This window comes from Nuphar pumila, chromosome 9 (assembly GCF_984573655.1).
Source record: "Nuphar pumila chromosome 9, dmNupPumi1.hap1.1, whole genome shotgun sequence".
Taxonomy (NCBI): Eukaryota; Viridiplantae; Streptophyta; class Magnoliopsida; order Nymphaeales; family Nymphaeaceae; genus Nuphar; species Nuphar pumila.
In genome coordinates, this window is record NC_143257.1 from 19348428 (window position 1) to 19363167 (window position 14740).

Genomic DNA, 14740 nt, shown 5'->3' on the forward strand with positions numbered 1-14740 from the left:
CTGATCATTTTCTTGGCGTCATTTTGGTCGAGTCTTAAGTCGTCTGAGTCAAAATACTAACTGAATAGGCCAGTCGGCTAGAGGTAGTTTTAATAAATTGTGTTCGATTTTTGTTTAGTGTTTATTTCTGTATTTTCGTTACTTAGTTTAGTTTTAATTAATCTTAGATCTGATTAGGTTCTGTTTGAGTTTTAGATTCATGCTATTCGTTAATTAGAATTAGATACTAATTAGGTTTCGATCGATTTTTTTTATGTTTCACGCATAGTTCTTAGTTTCTATCAACATAGCCCTATCTCAGTTTTAGTTTTCGTTATTATTGCGTAAAAATTAGTTTAGTTAAGGGTCAGATTAGATAAGTTTAATTCAAATTAGATTTATAATTCAGTACTTAATGTAGGAATTAATTTATCAAAATTTTATTCCAGCCGATTAGCTTTCTTGAATTCATTTATTTGATGCTGAGTAGTTAGATCATATTTGTTTATTCTCGTTAATTCATGTTTTTATTTTATTCATGTCTCAGCACATTAATTAGTTTTTACTGCTTCTCTTTGCCGTTATTCATTATTTATGTATGATTATTTTCTGTTAATAGATTAGAATAAATTAGTCGTTAGTTTAGTTTGTTTTTTTATATTGACAGCCGATTAGAATAGTTTAAATTATTTCATCTAGTAATTAGTTAATTCTTTTTATTTTAATTCCAGAATTTATTTCCAGCATTTAGTTAGTAATTAATTGATTTATTTGTTAGTTATTGTCGCATATTAGTTAGTTTTTAATTCCAACCGAATTTAATTCTTTTGCTCCATATTGTTTTGTTTTCTCTAAATTAAGCATAATTAATATTAATTGTTTTTAGAGTTAATTGTAGATCCGAATTGCTGTAGATAATTTTAGTTGTAATTCAGTAGTTTAGCTTTAGTTCATTTGCTTATGTCTAGTTAGGTCTTAATTTGAATCTTGCATCTAGATTAAATTAATTTTATCATTAATGCATAAATTAGTGTAGTTGCTGATTTTTCTTATTATTTTAATTCATTGTTGGTTATTCCAAATTAGTTAGTATTTAGTCCAGATTATTTGTTACTAAATTAGATTTGATTTCTCTAAAGCATGTTTAGTTAGTTAGTTGATTAATTAGTTTATTAGATTAGTTATTCATCTTATTCAATTAGATTAATATTAGCTTTAAATATTCCAATTTTGTATTTTTCGGTTAGTTGTTTTCGTGTTAGTTTAGCTTAGTTAATTAATTTTCGTTAATTACTTGTTAGATTAGTTATTTTATTCCTCAATCATTTATTTTCAGTCAATAAGGTTTAATACTTAGTTAATTCTTTTAGCTGATAAATAATTTTAGAATAGATAATTGAAGTTTCTTTAGTTGATAATTGTCTTTTATTTCTTAGTTTAGATAGTTAATTGTATTCATTCTTAATTGCTTTTTATTTGCATTAATTAGTTAGATTTAATTCATCTTTTATTTGTTATTAATTGCTTGTGCTAAATGTTTAGAATAGAATAGAGTAGATTGCTTATTTTTATTACAGGTTCTTTTAAGTGAGCCACGGAACAAGGAGGGTGGGCTGAGGTGATAATATATTTTCAAAGCTTCTTGGATCGTGTTAGAGAGTCTCGAGCATAGTTTAGAATTGTTAATTTTATTGTTTTTCTTTTTATTTCAATTTAACATTGCAATTCAGAAGTGTAATTTATTTTCTTTTTCGAAATATTAATAACGTTCTTGTGAATTGTGTTGCCTTAGTCTCATTCCCTAAGGAGACGATCCGACTTGCTACTCTATAACGAGTACAAGAACTGGTTTTAAAATTATCATTTGGTGTGCAGTTATTGGTTTTAAAATTATTGTTTTCAAAATCGCATCAAAATTTTGGCGTCGTTGCCGAGAAACGGTGTAAGGCATAAGTTCACTCCTTACTTTATTAATATTTGTGTTAGTAAATATAGGATTTGAACATAGTTAGTAAATATAGGTTCACTTTCTTTTGTGTGTTGCGTAGTTAGGTTCTCTTGTTAGATTAGGTTCGTTTGTGCATACCTGGTCTAGGCACCAGTGTATGAAAGGGCGTAGAACTTTGGGCAACACGTTGCATTGTAATTTAAAAAAAGGCCCATTAAATTGAAAATATTAGAGCTTCGGCCGATATAATATGGCAGAAATTTAAAAAGGATAGACTGGCCACAACACAAAAAGAAAATTCTCCAGTTCTGAATTGCCACCACACTTAAATTTCAACCATAACTTAGCATAGGAATGTATTCCTCTGTCGTAGATAAATTCTCTTTATGCAGTCTCCACAAATTTTCCACCATAACTTAGACATATAATGGACTGTATTTTTAGTGCATTTAACATATTAATTAATTTTGTACGTCACTGCACTTTTTAGTGATAGATCTATCACCTATATATGTGTCTTGAAGTCATCATGTATCATGGATCAGTTGAAACAAAGCCTGTGAAAACTAGAACAAGTACAACAATTTATCAAGATGTTTACGAGGGTCGCAGTTATAAATTTGAATGGTCTAAGTGAAAACTAGAACAAGCAATTTAACAAGCAGGTTGTAGGAATCAAATATCAGTATATCACAGATGCAGCTCAATGATATTTCAAGAGAAACAAAATTATGTGTGTTTTGACTGCTACTGGAATGACTAAACATGTTATGTCATAAAAATTAAAATTTACTAACCCTTGTTGACAAGAGGCTCCAACTTGGACTGCAACCAATCAATGTTCTTTTCCAAGTAATCCATGCAGTAAACAAGACCTGATCTAGAAGAAAAACACCAGAACGAAGATTTTGCAAGAAAGATTAAACAAAGCTTGAATGAGTATATGAATTAATTAAATTGAGAAAAAGGACCCTGCGAAACTTACTGACCTCCATTAGGACCCAAAGAATGTTCAGCCATTACATCACTCAATTTTATGAGGTCCTCGATATTCACTGCACACTCATAGCTATGCATTTTGTCAAGTATCAAATACAACTAATTCGATGAAGAACTTGTAATTGTTTCCATGATTTGAAAACCAATTCTGAAGTTAATATTAGTGGCTATTCATTCTCATAGATGATGAGGATACGGCAGTGCATCATTGGCAGGATCAAGATTTATAACTGCAACTTTCCTGTTAGTTTAAATGACAAGACATAATACAGTTAGAATCTATACGGACAGAATGACATGCTCGCATAAAAAATAAATAAATACTGTCTTGGGGTAGTGATATCTTCTTTTGTCTTGATGTATATAGGTATTTGGTCACTCTTTCTTGAAACTTAGTGATCATGCATGCTATCTCATAAAATTTCTCTTTAATGAAAGTATGATGGTCATACCTTATCAAAATTATGAAATCTGATCAATATGATCCTATAATGTTTTTGGATTACTAAGTCGAGACACTGCATTCACCATTCATATTTTTTGGCTAACCAATTAACCTTTGTTGTGAATTTGAATGGTTTATGTTGTGTCAATAAAAGGTAGATTATATCATATCAAGGATTGAACTGCCATTCCATATAAATACATATATAGATACATACAGATATGCATATTTAGGGTTTAGCTAATTTAAACTACTTATGTTAATGTTAGCAGCATTTAATTGATTCAAATGACCAAAGTACCCATAAGAGCAACGGCATCTTCCAAAAATACACAGTTACTTTTAGGAGTCAAAAGTTGCTTCCACTTTTCAAATTTAAATTACACACCTTGTTATCTTTAAAACATGGTTTTTTATTTCTTCAAAACAAAACTCACTCTATCCCTGATAATAACTATGTATTTTCAAAAAGGACATTGCTTTGTAATGGTGCTTTGGTCATTTCAATCAGTTCAACACTGCTAAGATCAATACAATGATTTCAAAGTTAGATACCCCCCCTCCCAAACGACACATGCACACAAAAACGTACATAAATACATACATAGATATGTATGCATGTATGTATTTATGGATATGAGCACTGGTTGGAGGAGGTTCATTCCAATTTTTGGCTCCTAAAAATATTTGTTGATGATGCAAGTTTATGTTTACAAGTGCATGACTATGTTTTTCCCTTAACCATCTGCAGCGATCAAATTTTCATTTTAGGCGTTGATCCATGCAAATGCATTGTGGAGGTCTTGAGTAAAGATGCAAAGATGTTTGAGGAATAAAGAGGTTACAAAGGTAGCCAGAAAGAAATAGGGGATGCGAGATTAAAAGTGTAGGAATTAAGAAAAAAGTGAGAGCAGAAAAGAAAAGATACAAGAAAGTACACCCACCATGTCAAAATGTAGAGTTAGAGGCAGGAAATCAATCATGTGAATCATGAGGCATGCAGACTTATCCATGGTCATGCTCATATATTCAGAATTTATGTACTACAAAAAGTTCTCTAGTGTTTTTTGAAACATCATAAAAGTTTAGATGATGATGGAAAATAACGAAAAGATTATTGACCCCACAATACATTATCGGTAGTTAGAAACTGCATCCTATGATATCTTTCACAAATGAAAATAAACATAGTTTTAGAAATTCTTAAGAATCCTTTTGTGGAGTCCCATTTTGACACAAATGCTTTCCTACTAAAACTTAGTAAAATCCTCCAATAAATGAGGTATATGATTGAAAGGATCTCCTCTTTAACCTGTGTTGAGAAGAGAGAGAAAGTAATAGGAGAAGAGAGGTTGTGGCTGTCACGATTTCGTTAATGAAATCGTGACCTAACGACTGTATTAATATGTTTAAGTTTACATTGTGGGTTCGGGTCTGGTGTAATATCCAAACCCGGAACAAAAGTAAAAATACAGAGTAGAGAGTTGTACATGAATGGACTCGGGTCTGGTATAAGATCCAGACCCGAAACACACACACACTTTTTCACCCCCTCTCAAGTTGATCATGGTTCTGAACCATGAACAACTTGCCTTTAAGCATCCAAAAGTGATCTTTTGTCAAGCCCTTGGTAAAAATGTCAGCAACTTGTCTTTCGGTGTTGACAAATTCAGGCTCAATCTCTTTTTCTTCAACCTTTTGTCTCACAAAATGTTGGTCGATCTCAATATGTTTGGCGCGACTGTTGTGTACTAGATTGAATGATATATTGAGAGCACTTTAATTGTCACACAACAAGGTAGACGGAGAGATAGTTTCTCCTACTTCAGTTAGTAAATGCCTGACCCATATGACTTCAACAGTAGCGGCAGCCATGGATCTATACTCAGCTTCAGTGCTTGATCTAACAACAACCTATTGTTTTCTACTACTCCAAGAGGCTAAGTTTCTCCCAATAAAAACACAATATCCTGACGTGGACCTTCGCTCATCAGGATCTTCTGCCTAGTCTGCATCACAATATATAGTAAGTTCACGCACATTCTTACCAGACGATTGTGAAGAATATATCAAGCCATCTCCAATGGTCCCTTTCAGATATCTGAGTATCCTTTTAACTGCCTCCATGTGTCCAGTAGGAGGTGCATGCATAAATTAAGACACTTGATTGACTGAATAAACAATATCAGGCCGAATAAATGTGAGATACTGCAACATGCCTATTAGATTGCGGTACCTGGTGGGATCCTCATACAGGTCTCCATCATGAGTACTTAATTTTTGGTGGAGCACACTAGGAGTTGCTAAAGGTTTGAAGTCTTTCATACATGCCTTGTTGAGAACATTTATTGTATACTTGTGTTGAGTGAGGGTCAACCCATGAGCCTGGCTATCGACCTCTACACCAAGAAAATAGCGCAAGGCTCCGAGATATTTCATTTTGAACCTCTGTCCTAATAGGTCTTTTACTTTTTTTATGTTATCTTCAGAGTTTCTTGTGATAACTATATCATCAACATAAATTAACAATAGAGTGATCACATTCTGACTTCTAAAAATAAATAATGAGTGATCTAGTAGGGAGCATGAGAATCCATGCTTCTGAATCTCAAGAGAGAAGCTGTCAAACCAAGAGCAACATGCTTGTTTTAGTCCATAGATAGCCCTTTTGAGCCTGCACACGTGTTTTGCAGTTTTGATCTTGATATCCAAGGGGTTGTTCCATGTAGACTTTCTCCTTCAAATCCCCATGTAAAAAGGCATTCTTAACATCAAGCTGACTCAGCTTCCATCCATGTTCAACAGCCAGTGAAAGAATAATTTGAATTGTTCTCATTCTCACTAGTGGACTGAATGTCTCATCATAGTCTTGCCTTGCTTCTTGAGTGAATCCTTTTGCAACCAGTCTCGCCTTGTATCATTCAATAGTTCCATCTGGTTTATACTTTATTTTGTAAACCCATTTACATCCAACAACATTTTTGTCAGGTGGTCTGGGGACGATTTCACAAGTTCCACATTCATGTAAGGCTTGCATTTCATCATTCATGGCTTCTACCCATTTGGTAGAAGTAGCTGCCTGATAGTACATGATAGGTTCATCTTCCTTATTCAGAGCAGTTAAAAAGAGCTAAAAGTCCAAGGAGAAATTGTTATAACTGACCCATCTATCAATAGGATGTCGCATGTGATTGGATCTTCTGACCTCAAGAGTACGAGAGGAAGTAGGTGCAGCTGTTGAGGCATGATTTGAAAATTTTGGCGGCGCCATCGTTCTCTGTCTAGTATAGCAAATGCCCTTGTATCTGCCTGGTACGGATGATATTTCTTCCTCATTCTGTAATCCCGATGTGCCAATAGTCTCAGACATTTCTTCTTCCTACTGCCTGCAATCTGGAGAGTAGACTTCATTGGAACCAGCAAAAAGTTCTGAATTCAGCCAAGTATGGTAGACTTCGGTGGTGGTAGAGGGCATATCCATTGTGCCAACTTTGTAATCAAAATTGTGTTTATCGAAGATGACATTTCTTGAGATTCTGATACGTCTATTAATGGGATCGTAACACCTATATCCTTTGTAATCTTCGGCATATTCCACAAATCTACACTTTTGAGCCTTATCCTGAAACTTGTTTCTTAGGGACCGATCAATATGCACATAACAAACACATCCAAAAGCACGTAAATCATAATAACTAGGATGAGCTCCAAAAAGACAATAATAGGGAGACTTATTTTCTAGAACAACCATAGGCAGTCTATTTATCACATGTACGGCGGAATGAAAAGCTTTTGTCCACAGATTAATGAGAAGATTACTATCAGGTAGCATATTCATGGCACTTTCAACAATATGCCTGTGTTTTCGCTCAACAATTCCATTTTGTTGAGGAGTGTGTGGGCAGGACACTTTTTTTCTATCCCATTGGTTTGAAGAAAAGAAATAAAGTCAATAGATGAGAACTCACCACCTCCATCACATTGGAAGAATTAAATGGACTCAGAGAATTGATTTTTTACTAACGAAACAAAGTTTTGAAACAAAAGGAAAACTTCCAACTTATTTTTTATGAAATATATCCAGGTGTATCGAGAGTAGCTATCAATAAAGATTAGGTAGTATCTGCTCCCATACCCAGAGGCGGCTGGAGCAGGTCCCCATATATCAGAACATATTACCTCAAAAGGCTTTAAAGCTCTCTTATTAATAGAATGGAAAGGCAATACATGACTTTTGCATAAAAGACAACTGGAACACTTCTGAATTTTCTCATCCACATTGAGACTTTCTTTTGGAATGAGATTATTGGAAACAAGTTTTTCAATAAAATGACTACCACAATGTCCTAATCGAGTGTAGCTGAGATGCGGATGCTTAGATGGATGTGTGGAAATACAATAAAAGATAAGATTCGGAACGAAGAGATACGTAAGAAGGTAGGTGTTGCACCCATTGAGAATAAGATGCGAGAGAATCGTTTACGGTGGTCTGGACATATTCGGCGAAGGCCTAATGATGCTCCAGTTAGAAGGTTGGAGAAATGGGAAAATATATTAGTTAAAAGAGGTAGGGGTAGGCCTAGGAAGACTTGGATGGAGATGATAGGAAAGGATATGAATGCTTTGAACCTCACCGAGGACATGGCGTTGGATAGAAATGATTGGAGGAAAAGGATTCATGTGGAAGACCCAAAATGAATTTCTTTTTTGGTTCATATCGCTGACCCCAATTGTTTTGGGATGAAGGCGTAGTTGTTGTTGTTTGTTGTTGTAATGTCCTAATCGACTATGTCATAAGGAAGGCTTATTACATTCAGAAATACTAAAAACATTTGCTGAAGAGAAGGAACACGACTCTAACGAAGGCTTCGAATCCAAATGAATAGGGCGGACGGGATGACATGGAGCTTCTTCAAAGACATACATATTGCCTCATCTCTTTCCTTCAGCGAATGTTTTCCTCGTGCAAATGTCCTTGACCTGCACAGAGAAGGGAGTGAATTCGACTGAAGCATGATTATCATCAACAAGCTTAGAAACAGAGACAATATTTTTCTTGATATTTGGAGCATGAACATCAGTAAGTTTAAGAGTACAATGTGACATGGGAATGATAGATTTTCCAACATGAGAAACAGGATGACAGGATCTATCTCCAGTGACAATTTTACTTTTGCCAAAATAAGGGATAGGTTTAGAAAGTTTACCTGCATCACCAGTCACGTGAGTTGTCGTCCCTGAATCGACGAACTATGCGTCTTGATCATTCTGCTTTAGTTTCAATTCTGACAGGGCAGATATTAACAAATCTTTAATCTCTGCATTGTCTCTAATATTAGTGGGCTTTCTTTTTTGTTCTGTCTGTGGAGTCTTTCCTTTATTTTCTGAGTTGTGCCAACAATTCGCCTTGATATGCCCCCTTTTGTTGCAAAGGAAGCAAGTGGGGATTGACCTTTGTCCTTAAGTGGAAGTCCAAATATTCGGAGTAGAAAGCAATCCACGTCCTCCATGTTCATTTCGCCCTTGTCCCCTCGCCCTCGTCCTCGATCATAAGTCACTCCTATGGCAAAAACTTCTTGAGAATTTGCATGAGCATGTGTTTCTTCAGAAAATCCCTTCAAAGTCATTTCATACTGAATCAATTTAGCTCGCAACTCATCAAAAGTAGGAAGAGTAGGCAAACACAATAGTGAAGTGACAATCATATTATAATCGGGTCCCAATCCACTGAGAGTTTGTTGCACCATATCACTGTCACTCATGGCACATCCTATAACTGCAAGTTTATCTGTGATAGTCTTCAACTTCTTGAGATATTCCATGATGGTCATGGAATCTTTTCTCAGCTGCTGAAATTCCCTTTTTAGAAAAACCATCCTTGCCTGTGAAACTTATGAATGCGTCTGAACCAGCCTCTCCCAAAGTTGCAGGGATGTACAATTGTCGGGGATTGCAACAAGAACCTCTTGAGACAAGGTAGAAGTGATGTAAGCAACTACTGATTGATCTTTCCTTTCCCAGTTTAGATATTCTGCATTTTTGACATACACAATTGAACTCGCCCCTTTATCATCTTTCTCTTCTCTCGTAACAAATTCTAGTGGGACTGGAGTGGTTCCATCTAGGTGACCTAAGAGACCTTGGCTCCTTATAAAGGGTATGATTTTCTTTTTTGGTTCATATCGCCGACCCCAATTATTTTGGGATGAAGGCGTAGTTGTTGTTGTTGTTGTTGTTGTTTGTTGTATTTGTCTCTTCCAAATCAATAAGTTTAAGGTGGTTAATTTTTCGGAAACAAGTTGATTGAGAAAACTCGAAAAAAGACTCGATTGAGAAGAATGAGGATCCATGAAGAAAAGGAATCAGACAAGGATATAATAAGGATATTCAGGTGTTCACGGAGTGCCCAGTCTGTTGTCAAAAAGGTTGGCTCGTCGCAATTTTTTTTTTTTTTGGCTGAGCAACCTTCGAGAAAATAGCGATTAGAGACTGTCAGATTCAAAAGATCAGATCTGAGTATTGCCTTCCCTTCTTTTCTTTTCTTTTTAACTGAGATTGCGCAATAGGAATTTCTCACACGATGAACAAAATTTGAAACTGTCAACTGTGTTTTCAGATCTGGGCAAAAACAGTTGAAGAAAACGTTGACAGTCAACTGTCAATTGAGTGCCAGTTGAGACAGCGAGAAGAAAATAGGCTGAAAGGAGGAGACACTTAATAGAAATGAAAGCAAATTTTAAAAAAATGTCAAATATCAGATCTTAACAGCAAAAGGTTGATTCCAGTCCAAATGGCAGAAGGATGCGCAGGGGAGTAGTGCTCCAGATCTGGTGCAAAAGCAATCAGATCTGAATACGGCAATATGAGTAAGAAAAGGTTGACTTTAGTGTTTCACGCGAAACAGTAGATTCACGTGAGATGGGATTTTTGAGGTTCACAATGAGACGAGTTTTTTTTTTTGAGATTCATGATTCGCGTATTCACGATTTACGTGATGGCTTAGAGATTCGCGTTAGGGAGATGTGAATCCTTCAGGAAAGAAACCAAAAGAGGGGTTGAAGAGAGATGAACAAAATTGAGAGAGGAGAAAACGAAAGAAAAGGAGAGATCTCAAACCTTGGTCGCACCTTGTGGAAGTCTTTTCAAGCCCTAAGTAGATCTTGGCTCTGATACCATGAAAGAATCTCCTCTTTAACCTGTGTTGAGAAGAGAGAGAAAGTAATAGGAGAAGAGAGGTTGCGGCTGTCACGATTTCGTTAATGAAATCGTGACCTAACGACTGTATTAATATGTTTAAGTTTACATTGTGGGTTCGGGTCTGGTGTAATATCCAAACCCGGAACAAAAGTAAAAATACAAAGTAGAGAGTTATACATGAATGGACTCGAGTCTGGTATAAGATCCAGACCCGAAACACACACACACTTTTTCAATGATCCTAACCTTGAACTCACAAACATCCTCATGGAAAAAAACAAAAAGAAAGAACCAGGTCACTTGCCGATGTTTGTCACATTGAAAGTTTACCAAGGGTTCAGCTGTTTTTGTATTACTTATCACTGTGCACAGGTGGTTCCTAGCAAGGTCAGAGGGTCTTGGGTAGGGAGGATTCTGATTACATGCAGTGTCAATATCAGAGCATGGTGGTCACGGGCAGATCGCAATGCTAATGTGACATGTTTAATATATTTCTGGAATGATGAGCTAGTACCTTCATCATGCTTTTTGATGGTCCAGTGGCTGACTGGCACCAAAAATCCTGATAGGTATCAATCTTGACTTGAGTTTACATCTTAAATAGTTGATATTTTATAGTTCTATGTATGTTTTAAATCCAATTCTGGATAGAAAAAACTCCTAATTCAAAAGATATCATGAAGGTTAAAGAAAAGTTTGGAATATATCAAGGACAATTTCAGAATTCATAATCTAAAGAAACAAACAGAGAATGTTTTAATGATAAGCACCTTCCAATAAGCTTGAGAAACTGTGACATGCCATTGCAGTAAGTTGTTTTGCCAGAACCTGGAGGACCAATCACCACTTGCCCAAACACCATATTCTTTCTCAATATTTGTGAAACGTTGGGAGTGGACAAGTATCACAACCTTATGCCAAGGTACTCCTAGATGAATGAACAAATAAGCAATCATGTATCTGCAAGAAATACACAGTATTTGCACTTAATTTTCTTTCCTTTTGAAACAGTTAGATTCATAAATCAACTCATGCACATTCATTTATCCAACAAAACGTCACAATTTTTCTGAAAATGCGTCATTTGAGGATTGATAAAAATACAAAACTTCAAAGATAAAGCAACAGAAAGTATCTTTAATTCAGAAAATATGAACAGATGAATAACAGCCCTAAGACAAACTAACTCAGGTTCCAACACAAAACACGAATTCTGGTGAACACTAGAAAGTAGAGCTTGTACACATGCTTCTAAAGCTACCTAAGTATCTACTGCACCAGGTGCACTTATCCAAGCGACAAAAGAAAAAACATCTTGTTTTTTCAGGAGGGAAATATATGTTTCTATGTTTTCTACCAAGAAATATGAAAGGCTGATAAGTTGTGAATAAAAAAAGAAAGAAAAAAGTTTGCACAAGCCCAAGATACTTATGGAGACGTTTTAAAAACACATTTTGACTCAAAACTTAGACAAATTTGTTAAAATATAGTTATGTTGTACATATATATATATATATGAAAAATGGAAACCTACCAGATAGAAAACGTACCAACCCTACCCACTAAGAATTTTTCGGTGTTTTTTCGAAATTCTGACCTTACAGATGTGTTCAGCATGGTTGATTTACTATAAATTTACACTTGGATCTTGCATTTTGAATGGAAAAAACGGTATTTGAAGCCTCAAAATTTTATGAAAATTGTAGACCGTTGATTTTTGAACCTTATAAAAACCTATCCATGCATCAGAATCAAATGATCTAAGTGTCAATTTCTAGTAAATCAATCATGTTGAAGTTTTGAACACATCTGTAAGGTCAGAATTTCGAAAAAACACCGAAAATTGATGGTCCCAAGCAATCGGGTACCATTTGGTAGGGAGCCCCAAATATATATATATATATATATATATATATATATATATATATATATATATATATATATATATATATATATATATATATATATATATATATATTGTGTTTTTCTTAGTTGTAATAGGCCTTTAGCAGTATTTTGGTCATTTGACCCTTGTAATAGGATCTACCCAGTGTTATTAAAAATGTGCCTCAAGGCGCAAAAGGCGTGCCTCCCCCCAAGGTGAGGCCCTTTGTGCCTTGAGGCACATGCAAAAAATGGCAAAGGGGGTAAGGCGCATGCCTCGTTGGTTATGAGGCATGCGCCTTGGTGCGATGCGCGCCTCATGCCTCGGTTAAATGCGGGGCAAAGCCCCCATTTGACCATTATTTGGGGCTCAAACCCGACCCTAATTAGGGTCAGGCCCTTGCCCCTCCCTCTTTTTCGCCTCTCTTCTCTTGACACTCCCTCTTCTCTTGACTCTCCCTCTTCTTCTCTCATCACTCGACTCTCCTCTTCTCTCTCTTTTTTTTATTGTCTCTCTTCTCTCTCGTCTCTCGACTCTCCCTCTTCTCTCGTCTCTCGTCTCTCTTCTCTCTCATCCCTCAATTGTCTCTCTTCTCTCTCGTCTCTCGACTCTCCCTCTCTCTGTCTGCATCTCAACTCTTCTCTTCTTCTCTCGTATCTCGACTTTCTCTCTTCTCTCTCGTCTCTCAACTATCTCTTTTCTCTCTCGTCTCTCGACTCTCCCTCTCACTGTCTCCATCTCGACTTTCCTCTTCTTCTATCGTCTCTTGACTCTCCCTCTTCTCTCTCGTCTCTCGCATCACCCTCTCTCGTGCGTTTGTCTCTAAGAAGAAGTAGAACTCTCTCTCTCTCTCTCTCTCTCTCTCTCTCTCTCTCTCTCTCTCTCTCTCTCTCTATATATATATATATATATATATACACATATATATATATATAGGTGCTAAAAAACTTCTTATAAGTTTTTTATTTTTTAATGTTTAGTTGTGCTGAAAATGCAAGGATTGAAAAGTATATGAATTTATATGTTAATCTCATATTTTTCGATATTTATTTGAGATTTTCTATTTCTTATTGGTTGTTGCTTCATTAATAAAGCATTTCTTTTATTTATTTGTATTTATAGATATTTTAAAGGTTTTTTTAAGTTTTTAAAAAAATGAGGCTTATGCTTTATGCTTCACTTCAGTTTTGGTAGAGTGATACGCTATGCCTCAACGCTTTTGACAACATTGGATTTGCCTATTAGGGGCACAACTGACTTTTTTGTATTTTTTTTTCTTCTTTTTTATATTTGTTCATTGTTTTTATTGTCAATGGCATTATTGTCCTTGACAATATGACCATTGGGGGCTCCCCAACTGCTAGATTTCTAGTCATTGGGAGCTCTCCAACACGTACAATGGGAGCCTCTCACTCCCTTGTGTATAAATATGGGATAATTTGTCCCTTGTATGCTATGCTTGTTTTGAGCATTCTTCAATCAATATAATTTATTTTTCATATTCTCTCTTAGCCCTTAGTGGCTTTGTGTGATTGAACTAGGGTTACCGAAAGCGCCCATAGGGATCGGTAAGCGAGCTTACCCGGAGTGTGCTTTGGAAACGCGGAGGGAAGTGAGCTTCCACTTTAATGGGGAAGCTCATTTCCCATTATTGGGAAGCTCGCTTCCCAATATCCTTCCTTTTTGGGGGGCTTGGAGAGTTTTGAGTTAATCTTTAATAAAAAAAAATACCCAAAAAATAAAAGAAATTCATTTTTTTTAAAGGGTAAAATAATCATTTTAAAATATCATGAAATATGAAAAACAAAAAAAGAGTAGGGTTTGGAATTTTCAATTCCCAAACCCTAACCTCTCTCGTTCTAGAGTCCCAGACTTCCGGTGAAATCTAGCGAGCTCCAACGACCTCCATGGGTGTATTATGAATTTTTCTTAATGATTTATTAAATGGTTGCAACATGAACATGAATTATGAATTTTTTTTATTAAGTTATTGATTAAATTCTTGCAATAGGATGCATTTGTTAAATGCTTGCAACTCATGTTTTATTTTTTCAATGATAATATAATGCTTCTATTTTGGTAAATTAGAAAAAATATAATTACATTTTTGCTTCCCTTTTGATTCTTATTTGCTTCCCTTTCACTTCCCACTCGAATCCTAGGTCTCTTACCTCTTTGTTTGCCTTTTGAATCCTGGTTCGCTTCTCTACTCGCTTCCGAGATGATTCATGGTTCGCTTCTAAGTCGTTTTGCGCTTCCTGCTTCCTACAATTTTAGAAGTGCCTCG

At 35.6% G+C, this 14740-nt stretch overlaps 1 protein-coding gene across 4 annotated transcripts in view; it reads right to left on the reverse strand.

Moving 5' to 3' along the window:
• Nucleotides 1–14740, reverse strand: part of QQT1 (P-loop containing nucleoside triphosphate hydrolases superfamily protein) — a 112954-nt gene that overhangs the window by 62656 nt on the left and 35558 nt on the right. For 3 of the 4 annotated variants that reach the window (XM_090016859.1, XM_090016860.1, XM_090016857.1), the window contains exons 2-5: nt 11339–11528; nt 3123–3167; nt 2917–2996; nt 2725–2802 (exon numbers count right to left, since the gene is read on the reverse strand). In XM_090016859.1, coding sequence (XP_089872985.1) covers nt 2725–2802; nt 2917–2996; nt 3123–3167; nt 11339–11430 — 295 coding nt within the window. In that variant the 5' untranslated portion in view covers nt 11431–11528. The remainder of the gene's footprint in view (nt 1–2724; nt 2803–2916; nt 2997–3122; nt 3168–11338; nt 11529–14740) is intronic. The other variant, XM_090016858.1, reaches the window with a different exon arrangement.